This window comes from Hippichthys cyanospilos, chromosome 6, assembly GCF_059441005.1.
Source record: "Hippichthys cyanospilos isolate Australia breed blue-spotted pipefish chromosome 6, RoL_Hcya_1.0, whole genome shotgun sequence".
Taxonomy (NCBI): Eukaryota; Metazoa; Chordata; class Actinopteri; order Syngnathiformes; family Syngnathidae; genus Hippichthys; species Hippichthys cyanospilos.
Genome location: NC_142374.1, coordinates 13176357 through 13197694, shown reverse-complemented (window position 1 = coordinate 13197694; position 21338 = coordinate 13176357). Strand labels below are relative to the sequence as shown.

At 40.4% G+C, this 21338-nt stretch overlaps 1 protein-coding gene across 1 annotated transcript in view; it reads right to left on the bottom strand.

Moving 5' to 3' along the window:
• The window catches only part of wwox (WW domain containing oxidoreductase), a 171332-nt gene that overhangs the window by 109683 nt on the left and 40311 nt on the right, over positions 1-21338 (bottom strand). Inside the window, exons 6-8 of the mRNA XM_088416889.1 lie at positions 11974-12062; positions 6179-6364; positions 1917-2181 (exon numbers count right to left, since the gene is read on the bottom strand). Coding sequence (XP_088273015.1) covers positions 1917-2181; positions 6179-6364; positions 11974-12062 — 540 coding nt within the window. The remainder of the gene's footprint in view (positions 1-1916; positions 2182-6178; positions 6365-11973; positions 12063-21338) is intronic.

The window sequence follows — 21338 nt, the reverse complement described above, 5'->3', positions numbered from 1 at the left end:
ATGGCTCACTGTCACTGCCTTGGCACCCCGTCATCACCCTGTAATCCCCACAAGACAAAACAGTGAAAACCACCCCGCACTTCAGAAGCCAAATCCACTGAGGAAACACTCGCTCCATTGTTGTGTGACCCCTCTCCACTTCAACTCTAGCACAAGTCACCATTCTGACCCCCAAAACAAAGTTCCCAGGGTGAGAGGGCCACGTAAAGTCCGACACCGCCGTCAAATAAAGCAGCGATTCTCAAATGGAACCTGGCATTAATTGAACAAATAAACCAAATATCCCATCAGTTCAACATTTGCCCCCCCCTTGTCATTTTCCTCTCAAAGATAGCTTGTGTGAACATAATGTCGTTACTGTACTCCCGCTGTCAAACAGGCCTCTAAAAAGTATGGCTGTGTGATAAGGCATCAGAAAATATGTGGTAAGTTTCTCCTGGTGGGATCTGGGTACAAGACAGAGTTTATTGTGTCAGTGCGCCAGGGTATATGAGAAAGCACGCGTTTACAGTAACCCAATCGTCAGCGTACACAGGATCCAAAAGTCCCCAATGAGGGGAAAGGGGAACAGTCACTTAGAGTTAAATAAACAGCAACAGGCAGAGGAGGAAAACATGTGAGGGAATATCTCTATGAGAAAAGCAGACCTTCTTCCTGAATGCTCACAATGAGCACATGGTGCCCCTCTCCATCCTTTTCCTCTGCTGCATCTCACAAACACAACAAGACAAATAAAATGCTGACCAAGGGATACATCAGCCAAGGAAAAATAAATAGAGCATGTGAGGTGTCTTAGCATACTGAACTCAAGAGCAGCCATATGGTAGAACAAGCAGCCGTTTGGGTGACGACCGACATCAAGAACCCAAGTGGTCTTTCATTTGGTTCAGTACGGTGCAAAATTTGGAGTGCTTCCAGCGCAAAAAGTTACAACGGTTGTTTGAGTAAAGGAATCTTTTACAATGTAAGACAACATAAGGTAAGAGGTCAAATGCATGGCAAGAAAAAAAATCCAAACTTGCCGTTGCAAGGGATAGACCAAAAAAATAGTATTAGCATGCATTTGTTTTTGTTTTTTTGTTTTTTACCATTTTACCACTTTATTTTCATTTTTTAATAAAAATGTATTAACTTTCCTTAAACTTCTTTTTGTGTGTATATATATATATATATATATATATATATATATATATATATATATATACATTTAAAACCTAGTGAGGTATTTTGCATCATACATATTGACTATTTTTAAAAGTGTGACAAATATTCTCGTGATCTATTTTTTTATTAATAAATTACTGTAAGATTCTATTTTGTGTTAAATGCTAAAATGCACAATTTATTTTACTAAAAGATGGGTGAAACCTTTAATGTATTTTAATATTATTCTTTTAATGAATAATTTCTGAAAATATAAAAAAATCTTGCTCTTCACATTTTGATTTCATTTAAAATCCGGTGGGTGCATTTTTACAATATTTTTTTAAATTGTGATTTTTTAAAAATTTATTAGCCTCCTACTCTATTGTTTCTTAAAGAAAAAATAAATCAGCGAACCTAGTGAGGATAAGCATCCATAGAAGAAGATGGATGGAGGGATCTTATAATATCTATCATTTATTTCTTATCTTAAGCTTAACTTAATATAATAATTAATATACAAATGAACAAACCGATGTTTTATTTATTTAGTAAAAATTTGTGAAATCTTTTTTACAATTTTAAAATGATCTTTTTGATAGTTATATGCATCTTTCGACATTCAGGGCCATGTTTAATACTATCATTAGATCGCAGGCCACAAACGGCCCCCCCAGGCCACACTTTGACACAACAGCCTTAACCAAACCTTTCCAAACTGTACCTGGGTGAACCAAACCTAGCTATTAGGTGATTTTAATTTTCCCTCCTACCAGCGACTTGGAGAACGGTCTGGCCAGGGTGAAGAGGAAGGTCATGAGCCACCAACTCCTGTGAATGGCCGTGTACATCATGTTGCCTGGGTGCAGGGCGTTGGACGACACCCCGTGTGGAGAGAGGCGGCGGTGCAGTTCGTTGCTGAACAGGATGTTGCACAGTTTGGCACGATTGTAGGCCAGCATGGACCAGTACTCCTTCTGCGAGGGCGACAGGCGTGCCAGATCCACCTTACCGCATGAGTCTAACAAATCCGTGAACCTGAAAGATAAATCGAAGCAGGGTCGATGGAATCATTTAGAATGAGAGCGAAAATGGTAGGCAGATGTGAGGTGCGGGCTGCAGCACAAATCAAAAGATGTGACATGATGTTCTTTAATTGCCAGCGACGGAGCTGTTAAAATCCAGATGTTTTGACACCCTCCCCTGAACATCATACGACTCGCCGCGTCGTGGTCGTCACGTCAGAACCCACTGGCGCCAAAGCACACACTTTGTATTGTGTGCGCGCGTGTGTGTGGATCCTACATATTAATCCCCGTCATTAGAAAACAACCAATCAAAATGTCACCTGCTTTCCTTGCGATTTTACAAGCTGGCTGCTGGCTCGTTGTTTACCGTCGCCTTGCACGACATCCTTGCTTGGCTAAATTACAACATCTGCGGGCTTTTTCATTTCATGTGCTGCGACTTCATAACTACTCGTTACGGCTTGGTAAATCAGATGCCCAACCTGGAACATCTGAACTTTTTCTTTTCAAATTGCTTCGTAGCAGTTGCTGAAGTTGTGCCTGGTTGCATTTTATTAAACTGATCCAAAAGTCACTTTTAATCCGGACTTCACAAACACAATGAATCTTAAAAGTCTACACACCCCTATTCACATGTGGAGGCCGTGGGTTCGATTACGGCTCCAGCCTTCCTGTGTGCAGTTTGCATGTTCTCCCCATGCCCGCATTGTCCAGGTACTCCAGTTTCCTTCAACGTTTCCAAAAAGAAGTATGGTAGCATGCATTGTGCACACTAAATTGCCCTTAGGTGTGTTGGTGCATGTGAATGGTCATTCGTCGTCGTGTGCCCTGCAAATGGCTGGCAACCGGTTCAGGGTTTACCATACCTGCTGCCCGAAGACTGCAGGAGAAGCAATTTAATGCAGATTTCTTTCCATGTTCACAAAAAAAAGAGAAGATTTTTGTTTCACATTTTGTTCCCTTGCTTGTACCGAATGTGTACTGGAATGTGAAGTTTAAACCAAGGCAAATACCAAACCAACAGGGCTGGACTGACATAAAAAATGTGTCACTTCTATCAGGTTATTTCATTAAGGATATCATCTTCCCTTGTATGAAGCAGATCTGATGCGGCTAGAGGACAAATTTAACCCATACGGAGGCCAATTTCACAATAAGCCCACGTGTTGGAAACTGATAGTGTCCAGTCATTAAACCTGAGTTCATCTCTCCCCAACCCCAGTACCTTCCAGGTCAGTGCTTTGGCTGCGGACAAGGGGCTTAGGGAATAAAATATGATGGCGGGTCAGGGGTCGCACCCACTACATGTGAGGGGAGGCTAAGTGAATAAACGGCAAATCGGTGGAAAGTGGAAAATAACGCAGACAAACAAAAAAAAAAAAGAGCGGATGACATCAGTGAATGTAATATAGGACTGGAATGAGGTGAACAGAATGGAAGATGTCTAGGCAGATATTGTCTATTTCTACTCCCTTTCCCCACCCGATATCTATGTCGACTGTCCCGGTCTAAAGGTGTCATAGCTCTCTTTGATGAGGCTGGCTGCAGAGCAGAGTGATAGGTACAAAATACAGTGGTACCTCGGTACTCGACCGCCTCTATACTCGACCAAATCGGTGCTCGACCAAAAAATTCAAGTAGATAATGCATCGGACCTCAAACAGATTTTCGGTGCTCGACTAGCCGAGCCGAGCCGAGCCGACCCGACCCGAACGCGCTCCTCGGCCCTTCTCGGCCAGAGGGTAAGCGCCAGTTCAACTCAGACCGCCAGCGGAGTAAGACGTTTGTTCGAGTATTTCTTCCCGGATTTAAACTTTTTCGTGTTGCTCTAGCCCTTAATAATGGGTCCAAAGAAAGACAGTGATAAGGAGAAGGCAAAGAGGAAAACAATGAGGACCACTATTGAACCGAAGAAGGAAATTATAGCAAAATATGAACGCGGTGTACCTCGCGTCGCAGTTAGCTAGCGTCATCATGGAAGGAGTAACTCCCTCCCGTCCTCTCCACATCCATTCCTGTATGCCATCAACCACTCTCCAAAACGTAAGTAAATTATACAAAATGGTTTATAATGCTTTATTTATCTTTATCTTTATCATGTACTGCTTGTGCACATTTACTTGTACACACATACTTTCCATTATTTCTTATGGGAAAATTGCTTTCGGTGTTCGAACAAATCGGTGCTCGACCACCACCTCAGAACGGATTATGGTCGAGTACCGAGGTACCACTGTATTAGATTTGCCTGCGCAGTCACAATCACCTTTTTTTTATTTTTACGGTAAACTTTGATGATGTTAAAGCCTTGACATGTAGAAAAGTAGAGCCCTCCTAACCAGTGTGAATGTTAGATGCTCTTTAGTTAATATCAGGGGTGCCAAAACTTTTTTGCCGAGTTCGACTTTTCCGGCAGCCCGCGTCCCCGCAATCTACTGGTGGGCGTCGTCAAAGCCAAACATTTTGAGGAAGTCAGATAATGCTTCAAAATAAACTGTACTTATGGTACAAGTAACATATGACACCAACGGCATTGGTACACTTTTATTTTTAAGTTCTTTCCGGAAGCATAGTCATACCAACTTGCTCATTTTTGGTTCTCAGAGTGAGCAAACTGCTTGAGCAACACTGTGCTCACAGTGCTGTTCTAAAATCAGTCTCGGAGGTTTTGGAGGTAAATATGTGTAAATATAGCGTATGAGTAAAAGAATCATATTTCTACAACTGTCAATGCCTCTTTTTGAAATGATATTTCATTCATTTGTCCAGGACCCCTTGCTTGCAATTATACCCGGACCACAAAGGCTCGATGGACGTCTGGTTGAGAAACACTGGCGGCTGGTGACCAATCTAGGGTGCACTTTGTAACATCACGTTGGCATTAATGTGGCTATTTGTGGTGGATTCACGTTAGCAAATACACTTAATTAGAATTCCAAGACGATTCCTCATTCCAATCAGAATATGTGTTTATTTGTCTCGACGCTGCCATGATTAATACCGCATTTGTGCCACTTGAGAAGGGGGGAGGGGAATTTCAATTGTGTGACTTACTGTCCAAAATTGTTGAGAAAAATAGAGTTGAAACTGTAAGCCCACAACTGCACTTAAGGCCACAAACTGATATATCAGGCTTAATGCGTATTGTCAAACATGACAGCCTCACTCACTGGAAAACTCATTTCCTACCACACGCTGTCACTATGAATTAAACGTATCATCAACATGATGGATGGACTTTTCCAAAATTTTCTCTGAACCTCTCTCCGCAGCCGTACACTCAGCCCCTTTTCTGAATCATTTTCTACCGTGCTTTCAGCAGTCTGTCTTTCTGTCTTTTTTTCTACCAGCGTCTCTTTCCTCTCCTGTCATACAGTGGACAAGCATGATGTCTAGCGGTGATCTGTGAGCCCAAAGCCCAGGACCGCGCGTATGGTGGAGCAGCGGAGACGGCCGCGTGGCATCGATCCCCTTTCTCAGTCCGTCAGACGGGCCCGAGACCACTTGATTGATTGGAGCTCAGCGGAATGACCTGAGACCAGGAGAACATGTTCACGCTTGTTCTAGTGGATCATACAGCTGCAGTGTAATGTGAGTTATGGTTTGTGTTACCAGCGGGTAACGGGCAGGGGGGCTTTGACACCCGAATTCACTTTAGGTCACACTGTTATGACAATGATGACGGGAAAGTAAAGAATGACTTTTACTCGGAATGTCAGGAAGGCCTTATTGACGATGTTTGATTGATGCTAAACTTGCCAACACTGCAGAAAAAAGTCATCCTGATTACAACAAATTTACATTAAATCCAATGGGACTAGCCTTCTTTGAAAATCCTGGAATTTTTTGATCCAGCTTGCTAACATTCATAACTCTTAGTGTACAATTTGACGTCAAAACTGAAGAGGATGAAAAATGTGGCTTAAAAGAGCATTTGACATTTAAATTTTGTTTATTACATCCTGTTTTTACACCAAGAAATACCAAAAGCTCACGAAATGCGTTACCTGTGGGACTCTGATGACACGACCACCACACGGGCTGGCGCCCAGCGACAAAGTACGTCCTGCAGGCACTGGACCAGGAAGAAGTGACCCAAATGGCAGATCTGGAAGGTGGACTCCAGGCCGTCTTCTGTCAAACTCCACGGCTGAGTGCACACTGCCGCGTTGCACACCAAAATGTGCAAGGGCCTATAAGATAAATGACAATAACCTTAATGCTGACATAGTTTGACCGCCGCTCAATGGAATGTTGCAAATATCGCAGGAAAAACAATGTAATAAATCCTATTCAAATGCTTCTCAAAACTTGTAATTATAATTGTTTTATATGGTTCAAAATTTTGGAAATTAATATTTTTGTACATAAAATCACACACGTCCAGCTGCAATCACAGAGAAATGTCAAAATCGTTGCATTCTAAAATTTTACATTTTTTAATCATCTGCTGGAAATTTCAGCTCCTTAGTGTTTTTTCCCCATTGATTCTTTTATGATATCACCAAAAAATCTAAGGAATTTCCATAATATGTCACATAATGCCGCAAGATTTAAATCTATTATTGTAAAAAAAAAAAAAGATTTATGTATGGGTATTTGTTTCCTACTATTGTAAAAGCTATAATTCTTCAAATTTGTGGAAAAAAAAAATCAGTTCAGATTCAGGTACAATAGAATACTAAATTTTTTTGAAAAAGAGGAATTAATTTGGATTGTCGTTATTTTAAAGTTATCTTGTTTTCTGGCCTCATTTTTTGTTAATAATATACAAATATAAATAAATAATAAAAAAAGTTCAAAAAAAATATATTTTTGAACTTTTATTTAAAATTTTAACAGACATATTGATGGTAAAAGTAAAAAATGCGGGTAAAAGTAAAAAATGTGTGTGTTTTTTTTTATATTATTCTTTACATATTTAAATAATTGAAGTTATAAAAAGATACAGCCATTCACATTGACCAGTGAACACTGTGGATATACAGTACCAAAGAAATAAACAAAACAGTGGGTTTGCGAGTCATCCATGCAATAAAATGCTATCATTTTAGTACATATGAGTGCTGGGGGGCAATAAAAAAGCATATGCTTTAGTGTGCACACACGTACAGGCTCAATAAATCTATCTGCATGCTGGGCTGGAAGACCGCTCGACTGGTAGGGGCAGTAAGAGATGCTTGTCGGTGACAGCGTCGCTCCAGCGATCTCGGAGTCACAGTAACACAGACGAACAATCCAAACACACCCCACCAATTTTTAATTTCTTCCATTAGAATTAATTATGAGGCCAGAGGCAATTTGTGTACCCTGTGTTTAAGACTGCCGACTGGATTAATTAAAAACTGGATGCTGGAAAATTAATGTGCGAATTGTTATGCTCCCACTATAATGAGCCATCCCGTGCTATTACATAGAAGTGTACAGTAGCGATCACCTTCAGGCCTCCCGAACACACAAGGTTCATTAAAGAGCACAAACCTCGTCAACTTCAAGAACGCCCACCTCAGCGCTTCTGTGGCGGGACGCACTTGCGGCGTGTGTTAAAATATAATAAGGTGAGGAGATACCGTATGCGCAACAGCCTCAAGAGACAAAGACAATGGACATATGGCCACCATCATTTCACGTGGTTACCACACTGAAAGGTACCAGGTATCTGTTGTGCTTTCTGTCTGTATTTTCCATTTTTCCCTAATTTATTATTTTCTTATCATGGGTCCAGAGGGAGGTCACGCCGGGGCGAAAAACTGTCACAGGACTTTTTGACTTGGACCTGACAAGGAAGTGGGGGATGAGGTGGCCGAGCCAAAGTTGATAAAAACAAGGAAAGTTGACAAGAAAGTTGATCGTTGACGAGGAAAAAAGGGGGAGTTGCAGACGACCACCACCACAAGACCAAACATAATGTTTGCAGGGGAGGTTAGGGTTAGGGTTACACAAGCAAAGGATACTTGTACTCGCGTACGAGTATGATACTTGTATGTTGGGTAAATTACTGAAGCAGAAAAAGTCCACAAAGGTTATAATGTCAGTCAAGTTGACAGCTTTGTCCATAAAAAATGAAAAACACATAGTAAGCGTCAATTAAACTGTTTGAAATAGACAAAACAGGGAATTGGGAATAAATTTTGCATTATTTTATTGCTGTGAGTATATATGCAGTATAATAGTGTACAATGTTGGTTTTCTTAGAATTATAACAAATAAAATAATGTTTAAAGGCTGGAACCAATTCATGGCGTTTATAATCATTTCAATGTGAAAAGTTGATTTGAGGCTATCTAAGACCAGGACAGGAGCATAAACTGGGGGTTCAATACACACCAATTGTCAACTTTTATATAATGCAGATTCTGAACGCATTCTTCGTTTAAAAAAAAAAAAAAACATACCATGGGATTTGGTAAAAAAAAAATGGTTGCAATGACTGTACAGAATGAAGGACACTGCTATAGAAATCAAATTTTCAGCCAAAATGTAGGAAAAAAAAGTTAACGACATTAGAAGAATTTCTTACTTTTATTGCCGCTTAAAATGATGTGAGTTTGATACCTGTTGTCTGCTTGGTCTTTTTGGTGGCGTACATTTGGCTCTGGAAAACTGCAATCACCAAGGACCGGTGATCAGAAGCGAGCTGTGCGCTTGTAATGCGCGAGGCCTGTTAATCCAACTGCCCACCCGTTAGTCCCGCTCTCATAAGTGCGGCTCTAATGAAGGCCTTTAATAGGCTTGTTGCCGCCCAAGGCACGGTCCCGCTCTCCACATTAAAGGCCTCTCACAACACGGCCAGCGCTGCACTGTGCAATCTCAGCGCTACTCAAACGAGGGTGTTAACTACCAAATGGGGAGGCATCCGTTTATATATTTACTTTAAATAACCCCCGTGGGTGCAGCCCCTGACCTCTGTGATAATGTGGGCCAGCATGGAGGATATTGCCAGTGTGCGTATTAGAGCTGGGGCCAGACTATTAGCTATAACCACATAACTAAATTTTATTGTTGACAGAAAACACACACAGAACCAATCCACCTGCTGGTCACCACGATGCTGCCAAAATGGGCAAATATACTAAATCCCACAGGACAAGATGTCTCACAAGTATGAGTCCACCAGATCGTGACAAAATGACATTTTGGCAAAATTTGCAATATACAATAAAATGTTACCCGTTATAAATGTTCCAGTTTTCAAAGTTTTCTTTTATTTAGCAGATTGCAAAAAATGAAAAAATAAAATAGAATAAAAAACACAATCTAGCGTAAAAATGTAAACATAAACAAGAAAGTCACTTCACTGCAGGCTCCAAACTCCGGCAGTATCGGCTCAAACTCAGTGTCATTACACAAACCAAAGTGACTCATTGGGACATGCCCCTACCTCCTTACTAAATATTCTGTACATAGAACTCTGAATTCAAGTGATGCTACACCTGTAATGTAGAGTAATATGTCTGCAATGACACCAGGATGAATGCGTCCAGGAACAAATGGCACGTGTTAATTACGAAGCGTTCAGTAGAAATTGTATTAGGGGCACTCTGTCAGTGCCGCTCTCCGTCAATTACGCCGCCACCAAATTACCCGGCATTGAACAATATCAATATCCAGGTAATTTCATTTCAAAGGACAGGCAATTAAAGCGGAATCGGGGTCAATGGAACACAAAGCAGCGTGAAAGCCACTGACTAAAGCACTTAAAAGCAAGGGAGTGAGAAACGAGAGTGGGGAAAAGGGGGAAAAAACACTCTGATTACATTTCACCTGTCAATGACACACTGCCATAGTATTATTGTGCTTGTGCGCACTCGCTTCTATGTTCCCTGAGTGTATACGCACATGCATGCACGATGCTCATGTTTGCGTGCGATATGCCCGGAGACATACGTGCATTAATAGAGTGGTGGCATACTCAGACAGCTGCCCAGTGCCATTCACAGCTCAGAGCTCCCAGCCTCCACTCTGCTCCGTTCGCCTTGTGATGAGAATTAATGTACTCTGATGTCCCCTGGGAGTCCCTTCCCCACGTAGCCCCCCACTCCAACAGCACCACTAATGAAGAAATACAACCTTGCCAAAATAGTGAGCTAGTGAGCCAGGACGACAGACTGAGAGGTGACATAAGAAAGAGATACTTACTGTATAAACAAATTGCAAAACGTGAAAATGGTACACGATATTTTGATTACTATTGCATTTGTGGAATAGAAATGATTTAAGCGGCAAACGCAAACTGTTTTTACCCTTCTCAGGAGGCGGCCTTTTTGCCACCCACTGTCGGGAGTAAATGACTTTTGCTCAGAGCTCAGGTAACGACCAATCATGGCTTACCTTGCAAACTTCACATGATCAAACTCAGAAAACAGTTGAGCTGTGAGTAACAGGAATGACGCTGTCAGCCAATAGCAAGGGGAAAAATGGCCACCTCCAGAGATGGATAAACACGGATGCATTTTGCTGCTTAATTCATATTCCACAAATGCAATATTTATACTGCGTTTAAGATAGTGAGGCCTCATCTAACATTATTGGAAAGCATGCACTCTATTTTCTATACATTATATGCTTGCAATATTTGTTGAATGTTCAAATGTTCTATCGATGTGTTTAAGAAAGTATGTATTCGAAAGTAATGTAAATGTGTTTGAAGTGTGGAGGGTTAAAACTATTTCCAAATGGCAAATTTTCACAGATTGCAGGTGGATCTGGAACGTATTACCGCATAAAAGAGGATTCATTGTTGTACGTGACAAACAAAAATGGATTACGTGGCTCGTGGTGGAAATACAGGAAGGTCAAAGCTTCAGTATGACTCGTCAGAGGGTAAATTATAAGTGGGGAAACCTCAGCGAGGTTTGGCCCCGTCCCAAGACCCATGTCCTGGATGGTCATACCCTGCCTCCGGGCTGCTGCAGGCCATGGCTGCTGTGTCTCTTCCCAAGAGCCTACCGCCCCCTCAACACTTCTGTAATGCCAACAAACATTCTCTCTGTCACACACTTGCACACGCACACATACACGCAAACACAAACACATACATGCTGCCACAAGAGACCTGCAGGTGGTTGAGCAATATTGATGACAAAATTCATGACCACCAAAATAGCACCGACGCGACCAGCCAACGGGACACATGCTGACCATCACAGAATAAGAACCATCACGTCCATACAGGGCCAATGTCAGTGAAAAAATGCACAAAGATACACACAATGACCCCTCAGTCCTTGTCTCCATCAAGAGCAGTCAAACGGAGAATGCATAAAAATGGGTCAACAACAGGGGAGGGCAAACATTTGCACTCCATGGACACATCAGATGGCCCAGATGGCCATAGAAAATGAGAGAGTGAGGTGGGTACTGTTAAAATGCATATGTAAAATCTTTGCAACCTGGAAATGCATGCGCTATAGTAAAAAGTCTATTCATCAAAATGCAATTTTAATTGGTAGATACAGTATGTGTGCATATCCATCAATCCATTTTCTTAACCGCTTTTCCTCACAAGCGTCACGAGCTTGCCAGTGTTTACCCCAGGTGTCTCTGGGCAGGAGGCGGGGTACATCCTGAACTGGTTGTCAGCCAATCACAGGGCTCACAGAGACGAATGACTGGTCACACTCACAAGAACACCAATGAGCAATTTGGAGGGTCAAATATACAAGTATCTATCATGCTTGTTTTTGAATAGAAAGCTCCCAATTGCTTTGACATGATCTTTACAGCAGACAAATGCGTTTTCATGTACACATACCGTTCTGTCTTATAAACCAATGGGTACCTGAAAATTGTTTGTACTCACAGCTTTTTGGCTTTGAAGGAGTCTGCAAATTCCTTGACACTGCGGAGAGATGCCAGGTCACACATCATGGCTTCCACTCGGGCTTTGTGCTGTGGGTACACACATAGACACATAGACACACACACAAACGTACAAAGAAATACCAAAAGCTTAGTTATTCGTCTAATTTCCACTACTGAAATTATTCAATAATACAAGGTACACTGGTATAGTCCAGTGTATTTGTTTAGAATTAGCAATTGCTATGTTGTGAAAAAAGGAGCTGGAGTCCGAGACAATTCTGTATATGGGTTTGGTCTTGCACTATAATATAGGATAATATAGTATAATATAACTGGTACACAGGTACACATGCGCGACAGAAATAGCTGATACATAATGTCGCGTGCTTTGCTTTGCGCATTTGCGTACCTACCTAACTTTCACCCATAACAACAACCAAGCCTGAGCTGAACATTTTTTTTTCCTGAAAAGTGGCTCCAAGATGTGCCATGGCTTGAAGCACATTTAAATGTTGTGCAAGATTGACCGCTCATGTCCTTAGCTAGCAGCCAAAACCGGTGAGTTTGACACAGAGTTGAAAATTTTCAGTATTCCTTAATTTGATAAGTATAAAAAGAGCATGTGAATGTAGCGCCATTCATGGCTAACAAACAAGCTAATCGAGAATTACCTCTAGTTACCTCTAGTTGGCAAGACAATAATAGTTTTCTCCTTGCCTTTCATGAAGCTAAGCACGTGCATCCCACTTCTTCCTATTCTGAGGATATTTGTTTGTTTACTGAAGCGGCTTGGACTGGCTGTCTGGACTGCTTATCATTCTTGTGAAGGTGTGAAGGAGATCGTTGTCACTTTACAGTTGACATAGAAATTACTTTTGAATTCCTAGGACTGATTAAACTGGGCCCTGAACGAATGTTTTGAAACTTTTCAAGGACACAGGCTGGCTGTGTGCACAAGACTTTTTTAATTAAAAAAAGTGTGCATATCAAAACCTATGTCCTGGTACTCATGTGAATAACCCACAAAAAAAATATGTGCACCTCTAACAATCGAGTGTAAATATAAACATAATATACATCAAAGCCCCAATAACACTTTTCCATTAAATTATGAATGACCGATTTTATAATTATGAAACATTGACAAAAAAATCAATAAATATAAACTGTGATTTTAGACAACTTTCGCCATAGATAATGTCAATGAAACAATTTTATGAGCACAGAACACATTTGAGTCAGCCTGGTTTGTTCAAAAGTGTTCAGTAGGAACAACAACTCTGTCAGGATGTCAGCATCAAAGCGTGCAGACATTTACATATACTTAAATGGCTTTGAAAAGTAAATTGAACTCTCAAGCAGACTCTCTGCATGCTAAAGGTTAATTTATGCTAAACATTGTGATCAATTTTGTTAACAGGCACCATATAATATACAGGCAGCATAATTAAGTCCTTTTTGTATTTGCCGAATTAGCAGTTGAACATGATTTCAGAAAAAATATTGTGTTGTTTGTATCGAGACTCACGACTCCTGGAGTAACAGTCTGTGAGTCAAGTTTGTCATTACCGCACCACATTTCTGAGGACAACCTCAAAATGAAGACATGCCAAGGCATTTTGTCATTACAGTACATTTTTTAATAGGTAAGGTTCATTTTGAAGTTCTCACACAACATTTGGTGGCATGTTTTACCATCACAAGCATAGACAGGCAGTGCAATCTCATGTGTACTTCATGTCAAAAACAACAGACAAATGAAAATAGATCTCATGCTGTGCAGGAACGTGTGCTGTGCTTTTGGTTGTGAGATCTCATCATAGGAGATCTCTGGTAAGTGATTTTACTGTATGTTTTTGAATAGTGTAATATTTCGCATGCCACTTTTCCTATTGTAAAAATATGTCAATGTGGCACTGTATTCAGTCATAATATAAAGCCTGTCAACCCTCCTCAAGATAAATGCTCCATTTAACTTATGAGCGTCTCATAACTCCCCAATGGCCTTTTGAGTTTCGTACCACCAGGATTCCTGGATGCTGATGTTCCTGTCATCCCTGAGGATGACTGTCAGATCATATTACACCCCCGCAAGAGCCTTCCGCGGCCTGTGTGTATCTTATGGGAGCATCTCCCTCGGTTCAGCAAAGCGTACAGACACTCGCAGCAAGGACGCTTCGTGGAACGGTGAGTACAAGCTACAGTGAAGGGTTAAGAGAGCCCGCTGATGGAAATGTGTTTCTTCAGGCATTTTACAGGCAACTTAACTGCCCTGGGATGTATTTATACATGCAAACACACACACACACACACACACACACACACACACACACACACACACACACACGGACACACACAACAAACCCAATGTTGTGACTCAAGGGTAAAAACACGCAATCACACCATTATCTATGCCTGAATTATTCTCTTGCTGCCACACTCTACCATTACATGGATGATATTACAAAGCATTAAAGTGCTGATTGTGGCCATTATAGATGGGATTATAAGGGCGCCCACTTATATGATGTGCACAAAGCAGTAATCACAGGTGAGGGGAGACAACTGTTTCACACTCGGAGACACCTTTGCATAGTTTAGAAGAGAAGAAATAGCCCGCTAAGTACGCTCACGGTTTGATATTGCGCATGAGAGAGAAATTTGAGAGAGAAATGAGAAATATTCAGATTGAAACAAGGTCAGGGCAGGCGGCGGTGGGATCATTAGGAGGTCAGCGTGAGAGGAAGGGTGACCAGCAGAGAAGATGAGTGAAGGTGTCAGCTTGACAAACTCATATGGGGAAAACGGAGGGAGAGTGATGGGGAGATGGGTGATGAGTAGAAGGTGGAAGGGGGGCTGATTGGAGCAAATCCAGCAGGGACAAGGTGAGTAACCCCCCGTAGATTGAAGTCTTGCGAAGAAAATAAAGTTTATTGCCTGGAAAGAAGTGGGAAGGGGGGGCATGTAAAAAGCATTAAAGCCATGGAGGTGAACAATTAGACAGATGGCCAGGTTTTGGAAGAAAGAGAAAAAAATGGATAGAAAAGGATCATGAGAATGCAATCGCTTTTTTATGAGGAGCCTGACAACTTCCGTCCTTTTCAAGGGCAAGGGGACGGTGGTTCACTCCAGTGTAATCGCTGACTGTGCAGCAGCAGAACCGACTGATGAGCTACACACATACTGATAATCAGGTAAAATTTGAGGGGTTTTCCAAAAAACGATTGTTTCCTCATTCAAACATAACTTAGAGGCTCATCTTATTTTTGTAAAATAGATCTGGATCGACTGAATCGAGATCTGAAGACTTACGGAAGAATACTGTAACGGCAGAAAAACAGAATTTGACTTTTTGGAATCTCCACATCTCCTTACACCTGATGTAAATGTAATGTAATTAGCATTTCAAAAAAGAACATTACGCCGACAATCAAACATGGTTGTGTTGCTGTGATGATCGGGGGCTGTTTTACTAATTCAGGGCCTGGATGACTGGCTGTGATGAAACAACGATTGAAATGCTACGACATAACCTTTAAAATGCTGTTCATGCTCGAAATCCCTGCAATGTGTCTGAATCACAACAATTCTGCAAAGATGAGTGGGCGATGAAATTGCAAATTAATGGAGCAGATTCTTTCAATCCCGAAATAATAAAAATCCTAATTCGACCTTTGTGCAGTATTTTATCCAATCCTTTGATCTTTACATCAAAAGCACTTCACATCAAAGGAAGAGCACTGAAAAAAGGGATGAGGGAGCTAAAATTTCACCCACATGGTGACAATCTGTCAAAGTTCAAAATGGCCAACCCCTTAGTGCTCACACTCCCAGGAGTTTGCCATCCTTTGGCTAAAATACTGTGATAATATGAAAGAAAATGACCAACATATTATGAAAATACTGTACAAGGGTTAAAAAAATATTTTTTCTGCTTATTAATACTGCTGTTCAGTGAATATCTAATTGTGTTTGATGGGGAAATAAGCATGTACAATGGACTTTTATTATTTTGTTTTTCAATATAGTCTTTCGCTACCATATTTATCAACAGTCACATGTCTTTCTGTATTCTGTATGTATTCTGAAACTACAGTAGGATGCCCTTTGCTTATGTGGGAATGTGATGGAGAGTTGTCGGTGGATGTGAGTGGAGGTGTGTGTGTGTTGGGGAGGAGGGACACGCACAGGGGAGTTCGCTCCTGAAGAGCGACAGAGTGGTCATTGCTGAGTAGATAGATGGCAGGAGAGCGGGTGGGGGGGGCGGAAAGTGGGGTTAAAAACTAATACAATTATAACTGGGGCCATCCAATCCAATAAAATGAAGAGGTATTAGAGCAGGGGGAGACCCGTCCTGTTCAATAAGACACTGGACCACTCTAGTAACTCTTCAAAAAAAAAAAAAAAAAAAAAAAACACGTGCACACTTAGTTGACCTCTTAAACAGCACGGCAGCCAACCCTAATGGACGCAAGCAAGTGGAACCGCCAAATAATACACTGCCTTAATGCACTCGGCTCAATCTCATCGCCTAATCCTCCTCGGGCACTCCCACTCATACTTTAACCCCTGTTTGCTTCTTGCGTCACCTCTTGGCCACCTTCAGCGATCACTTATGGAGGGGCAACACTTAAGAAATCAAACGCAATTCTTTCTTTGTATAAAGCTCACAACCAGAAACGTTCCAGAACAGGGATCACAATCTGAGAAAATCTCCGATATGGAGAAGTATTCCTTAGCTCTTGGTCTCAGTCGCTCGCAAAAAGAAATGAGCGAGTACTGTAAACCACATTTTCAAGGTTTCCAAAACATATTAGAAGCAAAACTTGCATGCTTTAAGATGTTTTTCTCTTGCTGTTTAAGTTTACCGTGAAACTGACACATTCACATGATATTACAGAACCACGGCAATCGACCCAGTAACCATTTTCTGGGTTTAACAAACATTTGCTAGCCAGTGAGCAAATGTAATAGTTGATAAGCTTTACTTTCGTTTATTCATATTTTCCACTACTACTCACAATGGTACACAAATACGGCATTCACCGGTGCAGCAATAGGGTGAACACGGACGTGAAAAGAAGCTTCTTTGGAGTACCTCTTGTTAGCTGCCACAAATGTCACCAAACAAAAGACCTGAGTGATCAGAGGAGAAATACAAGGATTGCAAGGATAAATGAGAAAAAAAAAAAAATCACACCAACAAATGACACCAAAGTGTGTTCTTAACAGTTTGTTAAAGGTAAGTGACCCTTACTCTCTCTACTACTCTCTTACTCTCTAGTTTCCTCTCTCCAAAGTTGAAATTATAGTGAAAGGCTATGAAAATTGGTGACTTCAGCAACGTTGTCGTAGTTGCCATTCTAGCGCATGTTTTTAGCCGACCTATAAAATGAAGATGTAAAATTAGGCCTGCCCATCAGTTATGATATGTTAACCCGTCTTACCTCAGAACTTACATGAATGGCAGTAAATATTTTTAATCCAACCAATTCCAAACAATTAAAAAAAAAAAAATCAACTGCTCTAATCTGATCTCTGAACCACATGTTTATTCTGCAGAAATATTGTAAGCGAAAGATGAGCGTAACATTTTCCAAAACATTCAGTGTAAAATTGTAAATATGACAGGGTTCAGCACTGAGACTCTTTTCACTAGCCTGATACAATGGCACTGACTCACAAGATTACGTCATTCCGTAACATCGGTGAATACTATCTATAATAAAATATTATCAATTTAATTACAAATCTTCAAGGAAAGTCTGCTAGCTTAATGGGAAGTCAAGTAACTTTCTTTCCAATAATATTCTACTACTTTACAACACACACACAGAGCAGAAACTCATACAAATGGAGCATATAAAAAAAAACTAAATTAAACACTGCATATTTAAACACCAAAAAACATTTAACCAAACAATATAAATTCCTCTAAATGTACCCGTCATAAAAGCATCAACGGCAAGTCCATCCTGCTGACCACCATAAAAACCGTCAACTACTAGTACTATGTAGTGCTCACCATAAAAACAATCCACCATGCTACCCACCATAAAAAAAACATCAACCACTATTCCATTGTGTTGCCCACCATAAAAACCCGTCAGCCACCATGCTGCTCACCATAAAACCACCGAACATTTGTCCAGCGTGTTGCCTATCATAAGAGTCAACCAATAATCCCCATAATGCATCCATCAGAAAAATATTCACTGTCAAAATGCATCTGGACCCAACTGTACAAAACAACTACCCAGCAGACCAAGATTACAAATCAAAAATTCTCCAGGGGTGGAGTAACTTTCTCCCAAACTTTATGAAATGCTCGTACACTGACACGTCATGGCTAAAGAGAGACAGCTAAATTATTCGGGGGTATGGTATTGTAGCGACAGTGAAAGTGAATGAGCAGGACAGCGTGTGAAAAGGGCACCTTATAAAAGCAATTAGAGAAACGACTTTGAGCCCCTCTCTTCTTGCTCGGTAGATTAGGGAAAAAGAAAAAGGCCTTGGAGGGAAAAACGGCAACCGGCTCTCTCATGACCTTGTCCGCAACGCGCCATTCTAAATTGGTCATCAATGCTTAAGACTGTATTTTATCATGGATGTGTATTTTTGGCCAAAAGAAGACGAGGAAAGGAAATGGGGAAAAAATGTATCGTTTTGTCACAATAATGACATTTATTCATAAATACTATATCACGCTGACTCGTCTACGTCTTGTTCAGTCAAATGTGTTCTCATGCAATAACCAAAACATACACACAGTTGGTACCATAACATAAGAGTAAGGCTGAACGATTTTGAAAACTTCCGTTTCTGCTTTCATAGTGACTTTTAATTCTCAATTTTGTCATTGCAATGTAATATGTGATTAATATTTGAAGATCATTTTCTAAGTCTTTTTAACAAGCACAATCAAATAATTATGGTGTATTACAGTGTATAACCACATTTGTTATGTACACATATTTTGGACTGAAATGATTAGGCCTAAAGACATTTTAATGATCAATTCCAATTAGAGTCAACAAGTCAACTTGCGGTTTTTACTTTTACTACAACTTTACAAAATACTGTACTTCCAAACAAGCATGGCATTAACAGTCTCTAAATCAGATCACAACTCTATTCAAAACAAATTTGTGGCATTATCACAGTGTAATTCTTAGGCAATTAAATTGTCTAGCAAAAGAACAAATAATAAGACATGTGCTAGTTCAGTGTATAGAAAAAACAAAGTTTACCAATTAAAGAAAAGAAAAAAACATTTCAATTTGATTCCTTGATCAATTTACAAGTGCCTTAAAGGGACAGTGTATAAGACTTAAGCCGTTTTTCATTAAAAAAGGAATACATTAAATGATTGTAAATGCTTGCAAATGAACGTGTTCTTATTGACCAACAGTATGTTTTGAATATAATCATAAAATCATTAAATTATATTGCATGGGGGGTGGCACTTCTACGGAGGCAGCCATAGTATGAACAAGCTTTAGCAACGATGTTTAAGTGAAGTTGAAGGAAAAAATAAGCAACATATTTTGGGGATTTAAAGGCACACTGGATAATTAGATCTACAGTATTAGGTCTACTTAGGTCTATTCTTAAAACGTTCTATAAATCGTAAATGTGGGATTATAAGGCACACCAACACACTTTAATGGAAACAAACCAATACAGCGGATAGGTCAAATTTCTTTGAATTCCAATTCAACACCCATACGCAAGGTAGACCTGATTAGGTACAATTAAAAAATAAATGAATAAATAATAGATGTTAAGTGTGTCTTTTAGTAATTTATTGTAGTGCCAGTACTAGTTGCAAATACACTTTTATCAGTTTACACATTGGGACAAAACCATCAAGCACACAAGTACAAAATGTATTATTGGGAAGGCGGAATGGATGAATTGTATTTTACTTAATTTAAAATAAATCATTTGCCGTAAATTGAGGTACCACTGCATGCTGGTGAAAAAGGTAGCACACCTAGCTGGACGCCTGGCCAGAGGTCTGAAAACTGACCTACAACATATGACACTCAAGCACCTAACACAGATGGATGCACACGACAAACACACACACAAACATGCACACACACACACACACACACACACACACACACACACACACACACACACACACACACACACACACACGCTGCAATTAATAGAGAGGCAGGTCTCCAGTGAGGAAAAGAAAAGTGCCTGATCAGCACATACAAGCAGAATATGCAATTTCCTTCAGTTAAATCTGTATTAAATTGATTTCTTCTTTCTCCGACATGAGCCGAGATTTTTTTTCCCCCTCCCTGCCCCGTCTTAATGAAAGCAGGATAATCTACAGGTTTTTCCCCCGCCCCTGGAATCAAGTTACAAATCAAGCAGTTGCGGCACGGCACCAATACGGCAAAGGTGAAAGAAGGACGCGGGGCGACTTTCCAGATGAGAAGTCTGAACGACCAGGCTCGGACATGCTGATGCGCTAAAAAAAAAAAAAAAAAAAAAAAAAAAAACTGACAGAGGGGAAATCCCTCACACACACACCAGGAATCAAGGGCTGTGTTCAGAATCCCTCTATATCCACTGCAGTATAATGTGTTCACTATTTTGTCACGTTGTTTCCACGAGTAAAGAAAACTAAAAAATAAAAGTCTAAAGAATAGTACATACTGTGGGGGGAATAGTACAACCTTATGATGTTTTTTTTTTACTTCAAAATCTGATTTTTTGGAGCACTAAGTTCCACATAATTAAAAGAAATAATTATTTTCTTTACAGACAATGTCAACATTCTATTAGCTTGATTACTATTATTAACATTTCATTATACTTATTTATTATTTCAATTAATTGCCCGGTTTAGTTAGTGGGTAGAGTTTTCACCTTATTCATTATGGTGATTTAATTCCTAAGCTTCAAAGCTTTCTGTAAAGGTAAAATGCATCGTGCTCTTCTTAATGCAGGTTGAAAACTAGTGAACAACTGATGGTCATTAGAAAAGCAATAATTTGATATAAAGCCCGTAGGCATGTGCCGATAATCGGATTGACAATATATTGTGATTTTAAAAGTCACGGTTATTTAAAACTTTCCCTCCCGCGTCATCTGCCTAAATGGGCAACTACAGTGTGCACCGGGAGCCTACACTCATTGTGTACCATACATGATTTCTCTTGGACTGCAGCAGCCAATCTCATTACAGCAGCTGTTGACTTCCTTCAGCTTCGCTAGCTGCCTGCTGTTGGTAACGTGGCTAACATGCTATCATATGCTACTTTCGCGGAGCGTTTTCAGTGACAGAGATTTAGGGTGCACAATCAATCAAACTTTCCCCTCAGTTTAAATTGGGTGTAT